The sequence below is a fragment of the Perognathus longimembris genome, chromosome 16, assembly GCF_023159225.1.
Source record: "Perognathus longimembris pacificus isolate PPM17 chromosome 16, ASM2315922v1, whole genome shotgun sequence".
In the NCBI taxonomy this organism is placed as follows: Eukaryota; Metazoa; Chordata; class Mammalia; order Rodentia; family Heteromyidae; genus Perognathus; species Perognathus longimembris.
Window position 1 is genome coordinate 48,780,200 of NC_063176.1, and position 24,072 is coordinate 48,804,271.

Below are 24,072 nucleotides of genomic sequence, written 5' to 3' on the forward strand. Positions count from 1 at the left end.
TAGGCCATAAGGAAAATGATACAAGAGAGCTTTGTTAAAAAAAATAAAAAGGGGGGGGTGGGGGAGGCGAGGGGGGGAGAAGGGAGCTTTGTCTTGTGGGTATGTGGACATCAAACAAAAATAGACAATTGCCTTCTTATTCTTGTAGTCCTCAGGAGTTGTTTCCAATATGATTGTAAAGGATCTTGGAGAAAATTAATAAAATCCCCTTCAGTACCTCCCATTGGAGCAAGCATCTATGTGTTTCATAATGTAAAATATATCTTTTGAAAGTAATTGGCCAAATCATGATGCTGTTGCTATACTGATAAAGTCCTTATGGTCTTGATTCAATCAGAAGTAACCACGAGGAGACAAAACTCAGAGGGCTATTATCATAAATGAGATAAAAAAAACACAGGAAAGAAAAGGAAGGTTTTAGCATCCCAGACAGGGGCTCACTGTATGGATGGTTTGAGTTCTGAACTGACTTCCTCAAAAGAATGACATTATTCTCTATAAAATTGTTTGATATTCTGAATTTCAGGCCTTGATTACACATTCGTGGCTTTAGAAGTCAGTACTCACACTTAGTATTACAAAGCAAAATCCTCTGTAGTTATAGCTATAGAAGTATGGTTTGACCTCAGATACAGTCAACTTCGCATAATTATGAGTTAGGCGGAACAAGTTTTTGCTTTATTTTAAGGGGAGTTGTGAAAAAGAGGAGAATAGTGGCTATTTTTAAAAAGTCTTGTTCTATGGTTCCCTGGTGATTTGAATTCCAATTTCTTGTCCAACTGTGTCATGACCTAAGGGGGCTGTTGACTCAGACATAGAACAACCTTAGTCCTAAGAGACTTAAATTTGAAGAACAAAGAACAAAAAGAGAGTGTTATTAAGTTCAAGAATGTCTAGGTTTGGTAATTCAAGGTCTGATTAAAACTAAATCTGTTAGAAACCACATGAATTAAAATGCTATTTGTATTTGCCTTGTCTCAGGATGTAAATTCAGCGTATGAATTCACACAATGTGAGGCAGCAAATCAGTGCCTCAATGATTACTCATTGACAAAGCCTGGAGACCTTCAGGAGGCCAGAGATCTCCTGCTTTCCATTTTTGTGCCAGATAAACCACTCAACCCCGCTGGACATACATTTATCCTAGTATAATGTGGAAATATAAACAGCCCTCTGTGACATCCCTAGATGGGCGATCCACTCGGCCCTGCAAATACTCCTATTTTTAAAGATTGTAGAATTATCTATTGAACTGATGATGTCTGTGATGTGCCTTGAGGTTACTTGGCAGAAAGAAATCGTGGAACTGGAAGTGGCCATTTATAGTTAAAATATTTTATCCTCTATGATTTTTATCTAAAAATATAACTACTCTCATCTCTTAAAAGAGTATGTTACTCCTCAAATCCCAGCTCCTCAAGAGGCTAAAATTAGAATGATCAGAGTTTGAGGCCAACCTGGGAAAATAGCTAACTTGACCTCATTTCAGCCAATAACCTGGGTTTTGTGGTACACTTATGTGATCCCAGATATATGGAATGCATGTATAGGCAGTAGGATCAAAGTACTAGGCCAGCCTTATGCCAAAAGTGAAGACCCTATCCAAAAAAATAAAGCAAAAGGGGCTTGTGATACAGCAGAGCACCAGTCTAGAAAGTGTGAATGAGAGGCCTTGTATTAATACCTCACATCGTATGTTTGTGTTATTTATGTGTGTGTATGGATACTTATATATATACATGCACATATACATGCTATACATATGCATATACACAAATATGTCATATAATTTAAGTGACATATTACCTAAACCAATGAAGCATTGGTGTCACAAAGCCAGAGGTCAAGTTCCAGCTCATATGTGACCTTGAATAACTTCTGGAATTTACTTGAGTTCTAATGTATTCCTTGTACAAAAAAAATAAGAGGAAAAAAAGTGTTACAGAATTTATTACTATTAACATAATAGTCTCCCGGATGAAGAGCAAATCTCTCTGAGGTGGTGTTTTTATTATGTGCTCTCTGTGGTAGCTGAAGCACAAGGAGCCTGAGTCTTGTGTAGAGTCAGGCTGTGGTTTTCACAGAACTCTCCTCTAGGAATCCAAGCTGATTGCATTCTGTGGTGTTGCTTTTGCAACTTCTCATCTCCTGGCACTTGATGATGATTTCAGGTATGGTTTTAGAGCCTGTCAGCTTCCTAGAAATAGAAACAGCCCTTTGGCAGGTAAAAGTCATTAAGACAAAAGGTAGGAGTCAGCTGGGAAAACATGAGTGCCCAAAGGTAGACACTTGGAACGTGGCTTCTTTTGAATATTACATGTGATCATCATCCTATCTCTCTCTCTCTCTCTCTCTCACACACACACACACACACACACACACACACACACACACACACACACTTAGATCAATTACACTGACCCTCCAGCCTTGGGCTTTTTCTCTCTGTGCATCATCTACAGGTCTGACACAATTCAAGAAGAAACTGTTGGTAGTATGACTCAGACTGCAGGGTGGAGAGGCTGAGAGGTTAATGTGCTGTTTTGTTTCTCACTAGTGGAAGAGTCAGGAGATCTAGACAGGGTCATGCTGTGATTGAAAAGCTGCAAGAAAATCTGATTAAAATTTCCACTCCTTTGGCTTATACTGTGCTCCAGGAACAATGAACAGAGAACAGTGATTCTAACTGAAGACATTTAAGGCCCACCGACAGCTCACAAACTTAAGTTGGAAAAATATATCTCAAAGAAACAAAACAGGAAAAAAAGAAACATAGGTTCCAGGGACTCCAGTGGAGTAATATCATTTTTGTATCTTTATTCATTCATTTGCCAAATAATTTGTAACTACAGGGTATCAAGTAGAAGCTTTGTGCTTGTTATTACCTACGCTGATCAGATCTACTATATGATACTTCTGTTCTATGAGGAAAAGTACAATAACACATCTCAGGTCAAGTCACTGGCTCAACAGCAATCATAGATAGCAATACTTTCCTTCAGGGCCAATGAGTACAATTAACCCATTTGTTCAAATACGTGGAAGAGAAAATTGACACAGTCCTATTTCTGCTTTTTCGATGTTTCCCCATAACACACAGCCTGAAGTCAATATGTTAATGCCCAATGTCTTTTCTGAGGAACTCTGAACTCTTCCTACCCCTAAGGTAAACATCCTACTCGTTTTCTCATCAACTTTACCCTTATCAATTCTAAAAGCATTCGTGACTTCCCTCTCTTTTATACAATTTTCTAGTGATTTTAATTAATTAATTAATTAATTAATAATTAACTATATTTAATAATATATTTACTATTTAATAATAATATATTTAATAATATTTAATAATAATTAATACTGTTTCCAAATAAACGATTACAATATGAAAAGTAATGGCTGCCTATTTGCTTTTAACTTCTGTTAATGGTTGGACAAATACAACCATCCCCTGTATTTGTTTCATCATGGTTGGTCTTCTGTTAGGCCCTTGAGCTCAGTGGTTTGGATGTGCCTAGGTTAGAGTTGCTTTGGCTAGAATTCTACTTCCTGTTTAGGGAAGGGGTACCTGTTAGGGACCCCTTGATGCCTTCAATGAGGTAGACAGTACGCACATACACGTATCAGCGAGAGGCGGCATTGTGGGTGTCAAAATGGTGCCAATTCCAAAAACGACTGCACTTCACACTGACCCATGAGACTTGGGGTTGCAGGTCCTGGAGGACCTGGGGCTAGAGGACCTGAGGGGTGACTGCTCTCCTTAACCTCACTGCTCTGAGTCTGACATTTGTGATCAAGCTGAGGCGATTCAATGAGGAACAGCTATAGGTCCATATGGAAGCAGAATTCCTCCTGTGAAGTAGCAGCTGGATTACAATAGGGAATATGGAGTTGGGGCTCTATTTCACCCAGCAAATATACTGAAGGGGGCTGTGGTTGGAACACGTCATCCAGATCCTTACATTTACCAAGCTGTAGGAAAACTGTGAAAGCATTAGCAATATGACTTGGGGGGTCAAAAAGGTTGTGTGGATACATCATGAGGTGGTTAATTGTGAATAACAAAGTTAAACAGAACCATGTGCTACAGATCTTCTCAAAGCCAGTATACCCCAGTATTGAATCCCCAAATTATATGAACATTTGCATAAGTTTTCAAACATGTTGTCACAGAACTCTTTTTGCTCAGAATCTGATGGAGTGTGGATATACTTGTCTATAATTACAAACTCTCGGCTTCAAAACTGACCCCAATGCTGATAGGGTACACCTATGAACCTGAGCTGATGGAAGAATGACTAGAAGGTTGGCTACTTCACCCTTGTCAAGACCTGATCTAAACGCATTATTAAAAAGCCCCAAGGGAAAGAGTGGATTTTAATAGGATTCTCATGTTGAACAATAAAAAAAAAGATGATAGTGCTGATTGTTTTCAAACAATTCCAATTCCAATTAGTTGTTGGGATACGTGTACAAATTTCAGATTGAATCGCTGATTTATTTTACTTTTCAAAGTGTTAAAATGTAACTGTAAATGAATGTCAATATTACAACTTCATGATAGTTATATGATAACTAAAATGTGCAAAAAAAATCACATAGAGGTATTTCAGCTTAATACCATAAGCTGAGAAGTGGAAAGGTGATTATTGGAAGTGTAAGGATCCTTCCTCTAGGCACATATTACAGATATCTAACAAATAAACATTTTGTCTCATTTCCCTGAGTTGCTTGTTATAAGCATTGGTTCGCATCAGCCGATCTAAAGAGTCTTTCTGGTTTGCCTCCACAGACAGCGTGGAAGATGAACTGGAGATGGCCACAGTCAGGCATCGGCCTGAGGCCCTGGAGCTGCTGGAAGCCCAGAGCAAATTCACCAAGAAGGAGCTTCAAATTCTTTATAGAGGATTTAAGAATGTGAGTCGTCTCTATTTTGATCTTCCTTTCACCCAGTTCTCAAAGGAGCATAGGGAAATGACAGGAATAGACCGAAGCACATTATCTTTCAAGAGCCTTACCCTTTGTGCATTGCTCACTGATCCTTCCTGAGGCAAAAAGTCATTTTCCAATGGAGTTTGATTCCCTTAAATGTACAATTGCTTGTCCAGTGTAGTTGCCATTGCACAAGGCTGGTTGCTTTAAAAAAAAGGCTGACTCGGTTTAAGTTTGAGTTAACAATGTTTTCTTCTGCAACTATAATGACATCATTTCAAATAGTTCTCACTTCTCAACTATAAATCGGTGATTCAATTACAGGTAGGGGCTCATGGAGCATTGGGTACATTTTGTTATGATCTTTATTGTTTGTATATGACCAGTCAAAGGTATAAATCACAGGTGTCTGTGGGGAGTCACAGAGTCTGGTTCCTTGTGACATGACCATGCACATGGCCTTTTTTTCCTCGGTGGAGTGTCTCCAGGAGAATTGAGTGCTTGTGTGTACAAGGGGATGGGAGTCAAGGAAAGAGTCTCAACAGTATATTAGACACACATGTTTTCTGAATAACCAGGTATAAACGTCATATAAAGCTAGATGGTACACATTTTTAAAACACTGAAGAAGATCCACTACTTTCAAAGAGTTTACATTTGAAGTCTTACTATGAAGTCTCACTATGAAACTATCTGAAAATCATTTATACGTATCAAATGTTACCTTACATGGTAGCTTAACCTTGTCATCCCAGCACTTGGGGTCGGGGTTCGGGGGAGAGGCAGGAAGACTGTAAGTTCAAGCCCAGCCCAAGAAAGACCCTGTTTCAAAAAATCAGAACAATTTCTAATATTTTTGAATTGAATTACATTGGAACCAAATACGTATTGTGTGTGTGTGTGTGTGTGTGTGTGTGTGTGTGTGTAAACAAAATAGGTAGTTACAGATGATCTTGTAAACACAAATTGCATTGCTTTGACCCTTCCGCAAATCCACTACAAATTCTGTCATAACAAAATCTTTTGTATTCAGAAACTTCTACCAATCTGCCCCCTCAACTACTGCCTTTGTCTAGTCTTGTCTGGTGCATTCCTCATGGAAACTTTGCATCATCTTTGATCTCTCTAACCAAGATTTATTCAGAGAATTTGCAATACTAGCTGTCTTTTCAGTTTACAGGTGGCCATTGTTCATATTAGATACCGTCTTTCACCTTCTCCCTACCTGTCTGTGCTCTATCTTCATCCTGTGTCTGGTCCTGGGTCTTCTAAACTTTTTCCCCATGTTATGTAAAATAGGTTCCTCATATTTTTCTCCAACTTCAGACTCCTGCTAATTCTCAGGCTTTATGTTGGTTCATGAGGACAGGATAAATTATAATGGAAATGGTAGCTCATCACATGCATGAGCATTGGAATTCCACTTAAAAGGAATTTTGAAGAAACCTGGCATGGTTCAAGTGGGAGAGCAGCTACCTATAAACAGGGGTAAGCTCCTAAATTCAAACTCCAGTTCCACCAAGGGAAAAAGAAAGGAATCCTATTATATACTCAACTAAGATTATTATACATATATATTGATATATCAATATGTATACATGTTATACATCAATATATAGTCGTATAACATTTGCATGTATTAGTTAGCTTTCTCTGCCACTGAAAAATGCCTGGGAAGAGCACCTTAAAGGAGAAATTAGTTTCCCAGTTTTTGAGGTTTTAGTCCATTGTTCCTGGCACTATTGCTTCTGAGCCAGATCATGGCAGAGGACTGTGGTCGAACAGAGATTTTCACCTTATGAAGTACTGGACACAGAGTAGCCAGGGAAAGGATAGACATTTTCAAGACATAACTTCAGTCACATACATACATCCTCCAACCCAGCTCCACCCTCTAATTGTCCATTAGATATAAACTTGTCAATGGATTAGCCCATTGATAAAGGGAACACACTTACAATCCAACCATATCTTTTTACTGCCAATTTCTGGAAACCAATCCTTCAACACAGGAGTCTTTGGAGGAAGAGCACCTAATATCCTAACCAGAGCAATGGGAAAAGAGGAAAAGGCTTTGATAACTTAGTGGAGAATGAGTAGCATCTTTTCCATCATAGCTTACCTACAGCATAAAGGAAGAGCTACACTGACCACCGGCAGAAAGACAACATTGAACAGCATTGATGCATTGATGGAAGGAGAAAATAAATAAAAAAATGCAAACATTGGCCAAAATGGATGCTACGAGAGGCCCAGTCACAGAATAACCTTTTCCATGTATTCACATCAAAATCTGAGGTGCCTGTAAATGACTTCTCTATAATCAGTGGTCATGTGAGCAGGGTTGTTTTTCTAATAGGGTTGGTGCCTAAGTTAGAGAATGATTGTTGACTAAAGGGATACTTAATTTAACCTCCATCATCCCTGTGTTCCTCCCTGTGGCTATGTTATTATTGCTCTACTGTCACTGTAGGTCTCTCTGTCTGAGTTCTCGCTGCTTCTCATCCTGTTGGCTCTAAATTGGACTCATGATTGCTGCCGTCATTAACCTTTGGAGCTAGCATCTCCACGGCATGTCTTTCCCAAGTGGCACTTCACAATAAATTGCTAGGCTCCAAAGTCTGCATTCATTGTTGGATTTTATTTTCCCTTGCCTATGTATTCTCTCTTCTTTCTTTTCTCACCTTTGCTTCTTTTCTCTCCTTTTTATCCAACTCTTTGACATTGTGTACGTCTTAATTCTTCTTATGTCTTTATTTCATTTAATTCTTGTCTCTGGTACTTTTAGATATGTCTCGTTCTTCTTCCTGTATTTTCTCTGTTCTCTCTTCCAATTGTTTTTTGTTCCCTTGCCCATCCAATACCACTCGATGAGATAAATTTCCAACATACCTGAATGTGTCTAAAGCACATTTCACATACTTCTTAAAAATAAGAATTCAATTTGTGCAAAATCTAGTCATACAATGTCAAACAATAGTGGTCCTTTGATTTGTTTTAAGTTACTAGTCAAGCATTCAATAGTAACAATGTACCATAAAACACAGCAATGGACACTCGAAAGCAGATTATCCATAGTCATATTTTACCAAGATGGCTTCCATCAAACCAATTGCTCTTGGTTGTGAATACCAGTTTTTCAGAGCACATACAAGCAAAACATTATGTCCATGGAAAGAGTTGATACACTCATTTTTGAAGAAGCCATTTCAAACTCTTCATATTTTGATTAAGCTAATTAGCATCTTAAAATAACCACATGTACATTAGCAACCCAACTTTGTAGACACTCATGCAAATAAGGCTTACTTGTCCATTGACAGCATTTCTTTTGATGTTCAATGTACACCACTCATACAGATGGGAAAGGGGAGAAAGAGGAAAAGAGTAACAGCAGATTTCACCTCCCCTCTCCCATCTTACTCCTTGTATCACCCACAGGTTGCTATTTCTCTTGTTCTGTGTTGAGTCTCCAACCATGGGCAGCTTATCTAGAGACAAGATAGTGATAAAGAAACATGGAGCCTGATGTTTCTCCATAGCTACTAGGTCTCTGAATCACTTTCTCAGGGTTCCATTTGGAGTTTAGAATGTTCATTTAATTTTCAAGGTGCTGCTTCTGCCCTCGGCCCAGGGACTCTACTTTAAGAATCCCCAGTGCATTGTGGGCATCATAGTCTGAATGTTCCTCACCCCGAGGTCTGTATCTTCTTTCTTTAGACAGATCCTCTGACTTAGTGCCCCATATGCTTTGTGTCTTTGTCTCTATACATTGAAATAATAAACATATTCAACTTTTCAAAGAAATAAACATGAAGTTCAATGAAAAGGAGGAAATTTTATAGAGCACAGCCCCAAGTGGTCAACATAAGTTGTGTGCTTCATCAAAAATGTGGGACAGTCATGGTTGTCCTACATAGCTCCCAGGAGGTGTCTTGGGTATTGGGCTACATAATTATGTACTAGAAAAAATACAGGATGATCCAAAATATTATCTACAGATCAGCAGTCTCAAATTTCACTGCATGTTGCAATCATCTGGGGAGCTTTAAAAATTACAAATAGTTGGGTACCATGCTTGATGATTCTGATGTAATTGCTCTGGGAAAAAGCCTGAGCATCAGGATTTATAAAGCTTTTTGAGTAATTATACTGTGCAGCTAAGACTGAGAACCATGGAGTTAAATGTAAGAATCTGAAAGGATGTTTCTATCACAAAATGAGTTGACATAATTATGATGAACCCTAAAATGTCAAATACTCCTGACTAGATTGGTTGCATTGGAACCTCATGAGGTCTTGGCTGCGTAAGCTATAAACCAAGACTGAATGGGAATAGAGGAAATAACAGATCTTATGTTGAATGAATTTCATTTAGTTCAGTCTAGGCTAATCAGGAGTTATCATTTTTAAATTTATGAATTTATGAATTTAAAAAATTACATTAAAATAGACAATTAAAGAAAGCTATGTTGGTGAAAAAACAACCTTGATCATAAAAGTCTGTCTATCTATCTATCTATCTATCTATCTTACTTATCTATCAGCTTTCTCTGACGAATAATCTTGCTTTTCTTCTTCTTTAAAATCAAGTACCAGTCAGGTATGATTGGTGTGCAGGGGAATTAGCTTTTAAGAAGATGAGGTCTCTGATAATTCCTTTTCTTAATAATGATTGACAGCCCATGCTTCCCATTTTTTTTCTTTTTTTTTTTTTTGGCCAGTCCTGGGCCTTGGACTCAGGGCCTGAGCACTGTCCCTGGCTTCTTCCCGCTCAAGGCTAGCACTCTGCCACTTGAGCCACAGCGCCGCTTCTGGCCGTTTTCTGTATATGTGGTGCTGGGGAATCGAACCCAGGGCCTCGTGTATCCGAGGCAGGCACTCTTGCCACTAGGCCATATCCCCAGCCCCCATGCTTCCCATTTTGAAAGCATAAGATGACTACCACTTTCAAGTAGTGAGACTTCTATACCTTGGATGCCTGTTTCTTTTCCTTCGGGGATTTTCTCCAGCATCCTTTTCTTTCACTTCTTTCCATTGCAATAGATCACAGTATTCATAAGATTGAAATATATTAATAGGGCATCAACTTAATATCCTTTTTACCTACAAAATGTTGTTAAATATCATTTTCAGTGAACATGGAACATATTTGATTACCATTCTCCATTTTCTTCTGGCTCCCTGGTCCTCACATGGTTGTTGGCCCAATCCAGTACGTTGTGGTGGTACACTTGAGATTCTGGTTCACTGCTGCTTATCAAACTGAGCTCACTCAGCTCCTAACAGCTGTCGGTAGTCCCTGTCTATAGAGCCATCTCACAGATATCCTTGTGACAGGGTCACTCACTTCTAACATGTGAAGGCACAGTCTTATATAATAAGGTAATATATTCATGAACCTATCATCTCACCCCAACATCTTTATGTCTCTCAGCAGTCAAGTGAGGTCTTTGTAAGGTTGCCAGCAATCGTTACTGTCTTTCCTATTGGGTTTGTAAGCAGCCAGCAGTCTGTCTAACAAAATCCTTATGTACTGCTAGCATCACATATCTAACACAGTTCATCTCTACCTTCAGTGTTTTGGCTTGAATCCAGACATCTTCCTCTGGATTTCATCAATTCTTTTTTTTTTTTTTTAACCTTGATTACTGCAAGAGTTTCAATGTGGCCCAAGGACGCAGCGGGAGATGAGAGTTTTGTGACGAGCCTTTTCTATTCCCACACAAAGTATTTGAGAACTTCTACATTAAGACCTTTAAAAAAAATAGATGAAAAGAACTGAGGTTGAAATGATAGGGATCTCTGTTTTTGACAAAGTGTATTTGCATAACGAGCACTCCATCCCACTTACAATGATGAGGGAGAACATTATAGTGTATGATGTAGAGGTGAAGACGGAGAAAAACAGTGTGAATATAAGACAGTTGCTTTCTTTGCCATGATTCTTCAGAGGCGTGTTTGGGAAAGGCCATCACCGACTTATTGTGTGACCCTCACAAAATCACTTCACCTGGGCAAGGTCTGTCAGCACATTGGAGATTAGGATTGGCTCTTCCCATCATGAAGGAGGGTCGGTAACAATTGTTTTTGTTCAGCTCTTCAATGATTCAGATGAGAGATCTTCCTTAAGTGCAAAGTGTTACTCATGTACGTTAAAAACAACTTGTGAAAACAGACTTAAAGTATTATCCCCAATGCTGCAGCAGTTTCCTGTGAGACTTACTAGGCGCAGAGGAGAAAGTTGTCCATAGGTCTGACCAGTCACATGGTTTGCCTTCTGACATTTCATGAATACATGTACAGTACAAATACTTGCCTGATTTAAACCTTATATCTACCAGTCACTACCATGGCCAGATGGTTCAGCCTATTTGAACATTTTCAAGATGTTTTTCCATATAGACAAAGAGAATAGTCATTTTTTGCATAATATCTTTGATTTTGAGTGTTACCAATAAATCTTGGACTCCTTTTTTCTTCTTTTTCTCCTTTTAAGGACACAAGTAACTAATACTCACAATGAAGTCTCTGTGATGGCATCTGGAAATCTGTTTTCTGAAGCACCAATTCATGTTTTGGATAGTCCATACAATTTAGATGTTTCTGGGTTGTCTTACCTATAACACATTTCTCATCCTACCTTGATAGAGATTATATTTCTTGTCATTGTAACTGCTAATTTTATTCATATATGCTATATTACATATATTACACCATATATCACGTCACTGCATACATTAGAGAAAGCTCTCTGCTACAACACTAAGTACCAAAGCTTCAGGGGTTCAAACAACAAAATGTACTTGTATTTTCTATCCTAAAACCATGTGTTCCATCAGTGACCGGGTGAAGACTCCATTGAAACAGAATTTGGGGCACATTTTTCCTTGAAACAGTTCAATTCTTGTAGTACTCCTCCTGTATAATCAGCATCCATCACTGATCCATTTATATTTTATAAATGAGATGGAAAGAAAGGAAAAAGTGAAGAAGACTAGGCAGTGACAGATATCCATCTATACCATTCCGGTAGTGAGCAATCAGCCATTTGGTTCCACCTGATTTTAACGAAGGCCAAGAAAAATATACTTCTATATGCTCAGAAAGAGAATAAAATCCTGCTTCCTTCAAATGAGAAAATAACATGAATGAAAGCTATGTCAAGGTTTCTAGGATTAACCATGATTTGACATGTTTTGGAAGATAAATGGGACTTAGTATATAGTCTCAGACATAGGATTTTTGCAATAAGTTATACACAGCAAATCTGCACAGTGAATAGAAAATCTCCATAGGGCAATGTTTGGAAGAAACCTAGCTTTTGCTTCCAAGAGTCCTTTTTTATTATTAATGGAGTCAACAGACTATGCTTAATTCTCTTAACCATGCGTTATCATGAAATAACCTTGAAATGTAGGACAGCATGTTTATCCTATGCCTAGCATGGACCTCAGTTTCAGATGCCCTAGGAGCCACACAGATATTTAATACAAACAGTGTTCTTTGAATAGTCTGGGTACAGTGAGATATTCTTATTAGACAATGGTTAGATACTCTTTCAGAATCTAAGTTCTCAAACATGAGCCAAACTCAAACTATGAAAGTCAGCCTTTCCATGTACATCAAGGTCATACCTACTATGTTAACTCTTCCTGTACAAAAGAATTCATGTTTTGGAGTAAAATTATTTGTGCAGTTAAATTTTTCTTTTGTCTAAATTTGGGTAAGATACTTCTCCTCTCTGAGCTTTATTCTTCTCATCTTCAAAACTGGAAGATTCACATTTCACAGATGCTTTGCAAAGATAATGAATACGAAGCAAAGACTCTGTGTCATGACACTCAACATGTGGGTGCTATTATTATTATTACTGTTATCATTATCATCATTAGCACCATTGTTATGCTGCTACTCTGAATTGGATTACTGTCTAGAACTTTCTGCTTCAAGTGCCTTAGCCTCACTCTTGCTCTCACACTTTGATTCACATTTTACATAACAACACCCTCCTCAAAAATCAGAAAATGCAAATTCATTTTCAACCCTATTGAAATTTACTCATGGTTGAATTTTGTAATTAGTTTTATGTATCATGCGTGCTTTTATCCTAAATTCCTTGGGAAACTAACACAATCTTTCTCCAAGTATTCCTTTGCAATGCTCTTTGAGAATTGAAAGAGACAACTTATGATAATACAACATAGAAATGTGGGGAAATTTTAATAACAATTTATATAAAGAAAATCCCTATATGACACAAAAATCATAGAAACATTTTGAAATGCTCAAAGATTGTCTATTCACTCTAATCCATTGAAATCACATTTTATTTTCCTCCCCAGTCACAGTTCAGCCCAGACTGTTGGCAAAGCTCTTCTGTATCCAGTCATCATTCAACGACACGAGTTCATCTCAACTTGTTGCCCTGCTATCTTTTAAATACAGTTAAATTTGTATCTGCTTTGTGTAAGGCATAGCATCATCATGTTCAAAGTGAAAGGGAAGATGAATAAATAATAGTCTAGGAACAAGTTATTTGTATTAATCTTATATTTATTAATTCTTAGCAATTGCTTGAATTAAATCACATTTAGCCACCAGCTCCAAGAGCAACAGTTGTAGTATCTGTGAATGGCGCTGTATACATATAAAAAAAAAAATAAGCAGGATTTGGGTGTCCTGGGGTCAGCAGATCTTCCTTCTGCAGAACTGTTTTAGAGTAGAGCATATTTCTAAAGATTTCCTAAAATTCAGTTAATCGTTATATAATTTTGTTTAGTGTGGAAGCTATGTCTCAACTGATACTCCCTCCCAAGTCCCAAGGCAGTTGAATGACAAGCATCAAAAAAATACATTTCCTCTCCTAGTTTTCTTAGTTCCATGCAATAGAAATGAATGCATGACCAGTTCAGATACTGGGTTATTCAAGAAACCTATTTGTGGTGTACATGGTACCCAGTGTAACACCAAACAGACCTCAAGCCCAGGATGGTAGATTGACTGCTGTGTAAATCTACTTAAACAGAATGACTCCTCTTCATTCTTTCTGGTAGCACTGGTTAGTTTACAAAATGTGTTATTGGAAACTCATTTGTTTTAATTCTGTGCATTTTCCTTAAAGTACCTGCTGCGTAATTTTTGATATTCTGTATCCAACATTAAAATAAAAAAATCTGGGGCTGTAGTCAACATTATAAATTGCTGGATATGATCTTGTTCCATAAAAGCAGATCAATTTCTATTTTTCATAATCCCCACTTAAATGTTCATGTTAATATAAGTCTAACTGGCAATAGTTCCAGTTATTCTGGTTCGCATTTAAATGTTGGTTAAAGTAAGTTGTGACTAGGTAGGAAGTCTTTTCAATGCTATGTTTGAGTTGAGTGTGCTACACTGTAAATCCTCTTAAATTCATACCCATTGATTTAATCTGAGGAAAATACAAAGGACTGGAAAATATCAGAGGAAAGCAAGAAATAATTAGCTTGTCATTTCCTTTGTATCTTTTAATGAATTGTGCTTAAAATTCATTATTCCAACTTCTCAAGAATTTTAGAAGATTTGGTCAATATTTCCCAATCTTCTCCTGGTTATTAATCCCTTTCATAAACATGTATTTAGCAACCACAATTAATTAATTCTTAACATATATCAAGGACTTTGGTAATATTGGTGAAAAAGATAGAAATATCTTCAAATAGATTTTGAAGTTTAATGGAGGAAGTGAAATATTAATAAAGAGAAATACTTTATAGCAAATTATGGCAAATGCAATAAAGAGGAAGGAAAAATTGTAGGAGTGAAACTTATATTGGAAATGAAAACTTACAAAGCAAATGAAGGTAGATTTTATTTTTAATGAGGATTGGCTATGGTGCCCATTTGTTTGGTTCAATAACAGCATTGATCAGGTTGATTCAATGGCATTTTGTATATGCAATTCACGTCTATTATCAGTTTAACTGTAAGTATATTAGCCTTATTAGTATGAATGGGAATCACTCAGTTAGTTGAAGGCCCAAGAACAGAAACTGTATTTTTAAATTAAAATAAATTCCTACTTGAAAGCTCAAATACAGAAATCCTACTAGTTTTCAGTCTGTTTGTTTGCCCTATGGATTTTTGAACTTGCTAGATCCCAGTATCCCATAAATAGTTCCTTGGAATTTATCTCGTAGTTCAATATGTAGACAAATATAAATGTAATTAGATCCCATTGGATCTATTCTCAGGAGAACTCTGAGTGCTACAGCAGACTTTCTTTTTTTTTTTCTTTTTTTTTTTCTTTTTTTTTTTTTTTTTTTGGCCTGTCTTGGGGCTTGGACTCTGGGCCTGAGCACTGTCCCTGGCTTCTTTTTGCTCAAGGCTAGCACTCTGCCACTTGAGCCACAGCGCCACTGCTGGCCATTTTCTGTATATGTGGTGCTGGGGAATCGAACCCAGGGCCTCACGTATATGAGGCAGGCACTCTTGCCACTAGGCCATATCCCCAGCCCCATACAGCAGACTTTCTTGGAGCTGAAACTTTTTTTCATGCCAAACCTAAAGAAAGAAAACAATATAAAAAGAATAATGAAAATAATATTCCCAGTACAAAGAATCCCAATAACAAGTGCAAAAGCCACGCTGCATGAAGTGGTTTATTATAGTAAGGAAACAAAAGGAATGAAGAGAGGAAATATGTCTAAATCACTATCATTGAGGAAGTGATGTATTCAGGGCAAGCAGAGCTCTGCAGGCTGGATCTCATTCAGGGCTTGGTGTGAAACCATTGAAAGTTTAAGTAGTGAGTGTCATTATTGCTTCTTCTATATGTATGATTCATAGGTTTAGTCATCTGATTGTATTCCAGAAATCTTGCATACTGCGTAAGGTTTTTTTCTTTTAAAAATTCATTTATTTATTGTAAAAGTGATATACAGAGGGGTTACAACTTATTACCTCCTCCCTCATTTTCCCCCTCTATACTCCCCCTCCCCAGTTCCCTCTGCCCCATGAGTTGTACAGTTGGTTTACAGCTTATAGTTTTGTAAGTTCGCATTGGTTTGTCTTTATCCTTTGTTTCTCCATTTTCATGTTCCCCTTCCCTTCCCTAGTTCTAATATATATATACACAATACTCAGGCTACCAAGGTCAGTTACCATAGGGAAGAAAGACAAAAGAAAAAGGCATGTTTTCACATAGTATGTTGAAAATAACAACAATGGTAAACCACCTGTTTCCATAACTTGTTTTTTCACTTAACAGCATCTTATATGTTCATATTTGGTGTCCTTGAGTAATTTATTAATTCTTTCTATTTATTTCCATGATACCTTATTTACAATTTGTTATATTTTCAGGCTTCAAATATTTTATTAACTTGGGTCATTGAACAATTTTTATTTCCAAAATTCCCATTTGAATTTTTAAGATTTCTATATCTTTATTGAATTTCTTTTAATATCCTACATTACTTAAAAAAATCATTCAGCTGTTCCTTTAAATTCTCTTTGAAATCAATTGTTTCCTATGTGAATTCATTCAGTTGCTTAATTTTCTCTTTAGTTTGAGTAATATTTTTATTAATTTCTCATTTGAAATTTTGTTGTCTTTATTAGCACTAAGTCTTTTACTGTGGTATCGACTAGATTGTAGTTTATTTTCCTGTTATTAAGTAGGAGTGATCTGGCCAAGTCATCAAACACTCAATTTCCATGTTTAAGAAACTGTATAAGGACAGTTATCACTCAAGATGAGGAAGCCTGGCTAAATAAGGTATTGCTGTTGATAAACTACAACTTTGAGAGTGCAATAATTTCTAATAGAAAACAATCCCTACTGCTGCTCTAGTATTTTATATAAATATAGAAGCAACGGTAAATTTTTTGTGATCTAGGAAGACCTTAGTTAGTGAAAAGTGATAATGAGGAGGGACTAAAACCAGTGAATCATAAGATGTGCAGTTTTACAAGGGAAGAGAGAACACAGCTATGCTTAATTGAAGAAGCTAATGAGCAAGTGGAATAAGATAAGCAAAAGACCTCGATATTATGTGTAACTTGATACTGAGGCTTTAACTCAGGGCCTAGGCACTCTGTCTCAGCTTTATCACTCAAGTCTGTCATTCTACTACTTGAACTATACCTCCACTTCTGGTTGTACGGTTGTTATTTAAAAATAAGGGTGTCACAGACTGCTCTGTGCAGGCTGGCTTCAAGTGGCAATCTTCACATTCTCTCTCTCTCTCTCTCTCTCTCTCTCTCTCTCTCTCTCTCTCTCTCTCTCTCTCTCTGGGTGTGTTTCTCTTTCTCTGTCTCGCTCTCTGCCTCTTCTTTTCTGTCTCTCTTTGTCACTCTCCTTGCTCTCTGTCTCTCTCTGTCTCTCTGTCTCTGTCTCTCTCTCTTTCTCTCTCTCTCTCTCTCACACACACACCCCTACATGCACACATGTAAAGAAAAGAAACACAAATGAAAGAAAAAGAAAAGAAATGGAAGAAAACAATACCAAACAAAACACTGAAAATGATGTTTTTAGTAATTTGGTTGGTTACCTTCTAAGAGTACAGGTAACAAGGAAGGATTAGAGAGAGCGCTTCTGACCAAAACAAGAGGAAGTACATCTGTTATTTTCCATCTAATTCCTCATATTCTTCTTCAGTGTTGAATAAAACCTTGTACCTATATGCAAATACCTACTTTCTGCACAGAGAAGCCTTGAATTTCAAGCCTGGCACCTCTTCCCTCCAGCCTTTTGAGTAGTTGTGATTACATGTAGGTTCCTCCAATGTTTCTGTCAAACTAAATGACTAGAGCTGATCACAACCTAATTTCTTTTTTCAATTTAAATATATGAGCTATTGATCTTCAAAATTTTCTGAAGGGCTCATGCATACAATAAAAATATTATGAGTCAATTAATTATGCATTTTATATTCTATAGTATTAAGAGAAAAGAAAATTATTTTTAATTGGGTTAAGAGAACCTCCTCCTCCTCCTCCTCCTCCTCCTCCTCCTCCTCCTCCTCCTCCTCCTCCTCCTCCTCCTCCTCCTCCTCCTCCTCCTCCTCCTCCTCCTCCTCCTCCTCCTCCTCCTCCTCCTCCTCCTCCTCCTCCTCCTCCTCCTCCTCCTCCTCCTCCTCCTCCTCCTCCTCCTCCTCCTCCTCCTCCTCCTCCTCCTCCTCCTCCTCCTCCTCCTCCTCCTCCTCCTCCTCCTCCTCCTCCTCCTCCTCCTCCTCCTCCTCCTCCTCCTCCTCCTCCTCCTCCTCCTCCTCCTCCTCCTCCTCCTCCTCCTCCTCCTCCTCCTCCTCCTCCTCCTCCTCCTCCTCCTGTGTTGGGGCTTAACCTCAAGGCCTGGTCACTGTCCCTGAGCTTCTTTTACTCAAAGCGAACACTAAAATTCAAGATTTCCCTATATTTGAATTGACTTTTTATAAATTTGCAAACAAAATTTTCTCCTATTTTTAACTTTTAAACTTTATCTCACCATAATTCTTGATTCTATCTCTTTAATTACAAGCAATTACATCATTATTTTGCCCATGTAAGTTTTTAAAATCACTATATCCTGCTTTGTTCCATAGTGAACATTAATAATATTTGTGGAATATCTAGAGAAAGAATGGATGAAAATATAACCCAAGTAACAATTTAGTACCTTTCCCTAGAAAGTAAATAGCATAATTTCACAACTAAAATACAAGTTATATTTTCTTGCCATTAATGTGGTCGAACAGAAAATTCTTTTAAAAGAAAAGTCAACCAAAGAGACAAACATTATTTGCAATCAAAAATTTTCATCAAAGAATGCGATGAATCCCTTTATGACTTACTGTTACAGATTGTGGGGGCTGGGAATATGGCCTACGTGCAAGAGTGCTTCCCTCATATACAGGAAGCCCTGGGTTTGATTCTTCAGCACCACATATATAGAAAACGGCCAGAAGTGGCGCTGTGGTTCAAGTGGTAGAGTGCTAACCTTGAGCAAAAAGAAGCCAGGGACAGTGCTCAGGCCCTGAGTCCAAGGTCCAAGACTGGCAAAATAAATAAATAAAAGATAATCCCTACAGATTGTGTTTTTTTTTTGTTGTTCTTATTTTTTTTTTTAAGGTCTCTGAGTCCCCATACATTGTCCATAGTGGTCGGGTGTAGGAAATATATTCTCCATGGAACTAGCAGTACATTAAATATGTTTTAAGCCACCATACACAACTGCACAATTTTTGTCAGTGGCAAATCAAAGAACCGTGTAATCTGTGCACTGAAGCAAATGCTAATAATGCTTATTTTTTTTAGAACTCCACATAAGATCTCATGTAGTTCTCTAATGGAAGGCAAGCCTATTACCAAACACATGTTGTGTGATCATTAATAAGTGCTACTGATTTATTGGATAGATTGTATTTATTGAAAACCCAATAGGAGTTAGCACTTAATTACTCATCTTTTTTTTTTCTTCCTAATTAATTCGTGTTTACTGTGACAAGATTATTCTTCCATGGCTCATAGCATCTCTGATGGAGTTGTCAGTACTTGATGAATAAGAAGAGAGGCTATCTCCTGTAGAACTTGGGCCCCTGCGATTTGACCTGCATCACTAGAACTAGAGACTCAGAAAGGGCAAAACCATGGAATAAAACAAAACATCCCCAGCTGATACCTGTTAAGTTATGCATTCAGAGATCTCCTAAAATAACTTTGATATCCTTTAACCACACCCTCTCCATACTTTTGCAGTCTTTTGTTAGCCTTTGTGATGATTATGCATGATCAACTTAAGTAACAAATTTCTGGGTTGTTTTGCTACTAAATTCTACCCTCTGCTTCTGAATTCCAAAATCTTTCTGTTAAACAAACTTGCCCCTAAAACACTGAGGCATTTTGTCCATAATACCGTTTACTAAATCACACTCTCCAACTGTCATTTCACGTATTTTGTTGTGTTTATTCAGAAAGTATAACTGAAAAATAGTATTTGGGAAGTAAATAGTAAACAAACAGATATAATTCTTGCCCTGGAAAAGCAAAGGGATTGTATATTGGGGTATCCAGTTGTAAACATCATTTCTAGGTTATTGCTATGATGTTTAAGGTATCTTCTGCATGCATGACATTTTTTGGTGCAGTAATCCTCACTTCAAGAACCTTAGAAGCTTCCTAATGGCCGATAATTAACTAGCAGATGAGGTGGAATTATAGATCTAAAACAAAAGAGAAAATAAATTAAAAAAAAGTGTTACACCCTAAAAACAATCAACTTTTATAAGATAATTAAATAGAACCTCAATCCATTCTTATGTGATCTAACAAACCTTCCCTAGGTAAGCAATCAGTATTTGTCACACAGGTGCTATATGAACTGTCAGGTAACATGCAAAGGGGTCTGTCTATAAAGCAAAGGAGCAGTCTAACATAATGGTAAAGAACATGAATTCTGAGTATCGACCATCACACTGCCCAGTTCCATCCTGATACTTGATGTCATTTAACAACTTCACATTGCAGTTCCTATTAAAATATGAATCCAATCCTTGAAAGCCAAGGCATCAAGTGAATGGATGGGATGTTCTGGTGGGAAAGAAGAAGAAGGATGGTATTTGGAAAGGAAAAGACAGAGCCCTATCTTGTTTGGGAGGACTTAGGACACTCTTAAGTTCTCAAGGAGAATATGGAATGAATATAGCGCGTACACACACACACACAGACACACACACATAGACACGACTCACACATGCACATTTCTACAGTTCAGGGGTGAGTTGTATCTAATTTATAAATGCTGGCCACAGCAGTATGAAGATTGATGCTTTGCAGCCCCACTTTTGGGCATCTACCCAAAAGACCACAAACAAGAACACACTAAAGCCACCAGCACAACAATGTTCATTGCAGCACAATTTGCCATAGCTAGAATTTGGAACCAACCCAGATGCCCCTCAGTAGATGAATGGATCAGGAAAATGTGGTACATATACACAATGGAATTTTATGCCTCTATCAGAAAGAATGACATTGCCCCATTCGTAAGGAAATGGAAGGACTTGGAAAAAATTATACTAAGTGAAGTGAGCCAGACCCAAAGAAACATGGACTCTATGGTCTCCCTCATAGGGAATAATTAGCACAGGTTTAGGCTAGTCACAGCAGAGGATCACAACAGCCCAATAGCCCTTATGAACACATAAGATGATGCTAAGTGAAATGCACTCCATGTTATGGAAACGACTGTCATATCACTGTTGTAATTACTATCAACATGCAATGTGAAACTGTAGCTTCTATTATTGATGATCCTCTTGTATCCCCTTCCTATGGTTGTACCTTCACTATCTGTGTATCTTATCTGAGTACATTGGAAACCGTGTATACTGGTTTTAGAACTAGGACATAGAAAGGGAATACCAAAATTGAGAGACACAGGGCAAAAAAAAGACAAATGACTACAAAAGCAATACTTGCAAAACTGTTTGGTATAAATGAACTGAACAACTCATGGGGGTGGGGGAAGGGAAAGGGGGAGGGGACAAGGGGGAATGAGGGAGGAGGTAACAAACAGTACAAGAAATGTATCCAATGCCTAACATATGAAACTGTAACCTCTCTGTATCTCAGTTTGACAATAAAAATTTAACAACAACCAAAAAAGATTGATGCTTTGTAAATATCCCTGTAACACAGTAGAATGAGTGAAATGAGAATGGAAGCTTTTAGGCAAACTTGAAATACTTCAGTTGTTCATACTTGGGATTACTAATGATAGCCAAAGTAACTGTGGTAATAAAATGGTGTGGATGTATACATACATGTATTGATTGAAATAGTGTAAATTTAGAGGACAGTTTAAACAATGTAATTCCTTAGACAGGCAAAATCATAGTTTAACAAAATTAACACCATGAAACAGGTACTTGAAAAGCTTTGGGATGGGATCAAATTGAGGGTAAATGAATGAAGAGAAGGAGAAAGAATAAAATAGCAGCTTCAATGTATATCTACAAAAAATCTATGATGAAGAAACAAACAAACAAACAAAAACTCTACAATGGACCCTAAGAAATTAAGAAAAGTAAGGAAAAGGGTGGTTTGTAAGGGATGGGTAAGAATGATGAAAAGGGTAAGAATATACTTACAAATTGCTCTAGTGAATATATATACATGCATATATATATATATGGAAAGTAGAGACTAGTTTTTCTAGTCTTCAAACGGTGATTTTTTTTTCTCTGAGAATTTGTATCATTGACCTCACAAGGATCTTAAAGCTTCTGTCTTTAAGCAAGGATAACAAATTTCTCCATGTTTTAAATATAAACACCAGCTCATTTCTGGAATATCTTTTCTAAGCCCATGTTAATTTTGCCTTTACCATACCACATAACTAACTCTAGTATCTATCAATGAAACCAAGAGTTTTAGATTTTAGAGTCAAAGCATTCTTCAAGAATGAAGGACAACTTGGATCAAACAGACTGTCAGGAGTTAAGTGCCTCTCAGTTATTTATTGTTTAAAACAATTTATTGTTTAAAACAATTTGAAGTCAAATTTTAAGCACTCTATAAATTTAAATAACAAAGTCCTCTGTGTACATTTGAATTTAAACATGAGTAGTTTATTCAGAAGGTATTGCCATATTTAAGAAGATATATTAACTTTCTAACACTGATTTTGAGAAATGAATTAATTAGATTGTAAATCCTTTGAATACATACTATATAATAATTTTAAAAAGCTGGCATGAAGTTCAGTGACATATGTTAACCCTTTGATGCTTTGACTCATTCTGGAACATTCTGTGCTCAAAATCATTAAATCATGCAGCAACAGGATCTCAGAAGAACTAAAATTAAGAATGCAAATATTGAAGAATCATTCTCATTCATGTATAAATTTAAAATTCTAAACCATTTTTATGCTTTCTTGGTCCGAGCTTCATTTCAAGAAAATTAAATTTGCCTTAGGATGTAATTTTACAACCAGAAAGAAAATGACTTTGCCTATTGTAAGGACCAACAAAATATAATTATATATATATATATATATATATATATATATAAAGCAAATGTGCAAATGTCTTTCTGTTTCTGTTTTCAGATGGCTCTAATATAGAACTACCTTCATGTTTGATATGTGTATTTTACTTAGGTTTATTATAAGGTATTGTAAAATTCTTTATGTTGATATTCAAAATGATTGTTTTCACATATGTGGAAACAAACCTGGTAAAGAATTTTGTTGCCCAAGAGCACCCACATAGGAAATAACAGTAACAGTATCATTTTAGTCATCCCAGGTGATATTCTTGACCACTGTTCAAGGCTACCAACACTCTCAAGCCCATGACTCTGTTCTAGGCTTGCCTTCTTCTATGCTCAGTTTCCATGCTAGCTCTATGCTTATTCTAATCTCACCAACACTATGCCATCCATACACGGTCAGTGTGATTTGTCTTGGTTCATGTTTCTATAAAAAGATAGTATAAATTCCATGGCTTAAACAACCCTTGGGTCTGGAAAAGACACCATCATAACACCAGTAGATTGAGAGTCTGAAAAGGAGTCCTTTTGTGATTCAAAGATGGTTGGTTTCCACTGTGTCTTCACATGGTGTAAACCTGAGAGGACAAGTTCTCTTATTTCTCTATATAAGGCTATTGATCTCATTGATGAGGAGCCTCCTCACTTCCCCAAAACCCATATTCTCAATTCTATCAACTTTACAGTTCAGAGTTCAGCACATGAATTTGAGAAGTGGACACATTCCATCCATACCATGACTTTCATAAACAGGACACATATTTATATCAGCCAGCTTCAAAGCCATTAGAGTACTGTTCCCAGTACTTTGGTTTCAGAATATGTCCATTTCCTTTGCATGGCGCTCAAGAGCCTTCAGGATTTGGCTTCTTTGTCTATTTCTTCATTTCTCAATCTGCCTTAGAGTGTGTATCATACTCCTATGAAGCTAAGTATCCATCATATCCAGAGTACCTGCTTCTATGGCAGAACTTCCTTATTAGCCCAGTTTCCAATATTTGTAAGTAACTCTTGCCCTGTTTCATTCTCCCTGACCACTGTGCATCTCTTTTATGGCATGCTTTTATTGTACAGTTGGTTTATGCATTTATTTTCCTACTATGATATGAGGACAGATTGTGTGTCCAT

The 24,072-nt window shown here is 37.2% G+C and overlaps 1 protein-coding gene across 4 annotated transcripts in view; it reads left to right on the top strand.

Moving 5' to 3' along the window:
- Kcnip4 (potassium voltage-gated channel interacting protein 4) overlaps positions 1–24,072 on the top strand; it is an 857,080-nt gene that overhangs the window by 780,849 nt on the left and 52,159 nt on the right. For all 4 annotated transcript variants that reach the window (XR_007213578.1, XM_048364616.1, XM_048364618.1 and 1 more), the window contains one exon: positions 4,790–4,914. Coding sequence is in view for 3 of the 4 variants with exons in the window: in XM_048364616.1 (XP_048220573.1) it covers positions 4,790–4,914 (125 nt within the window). In the remaining variant the exon portion in view is untranslated. The remainder of the gene's footprint in view (positions 1–4,789; positions 4,915–24,072) is intronic.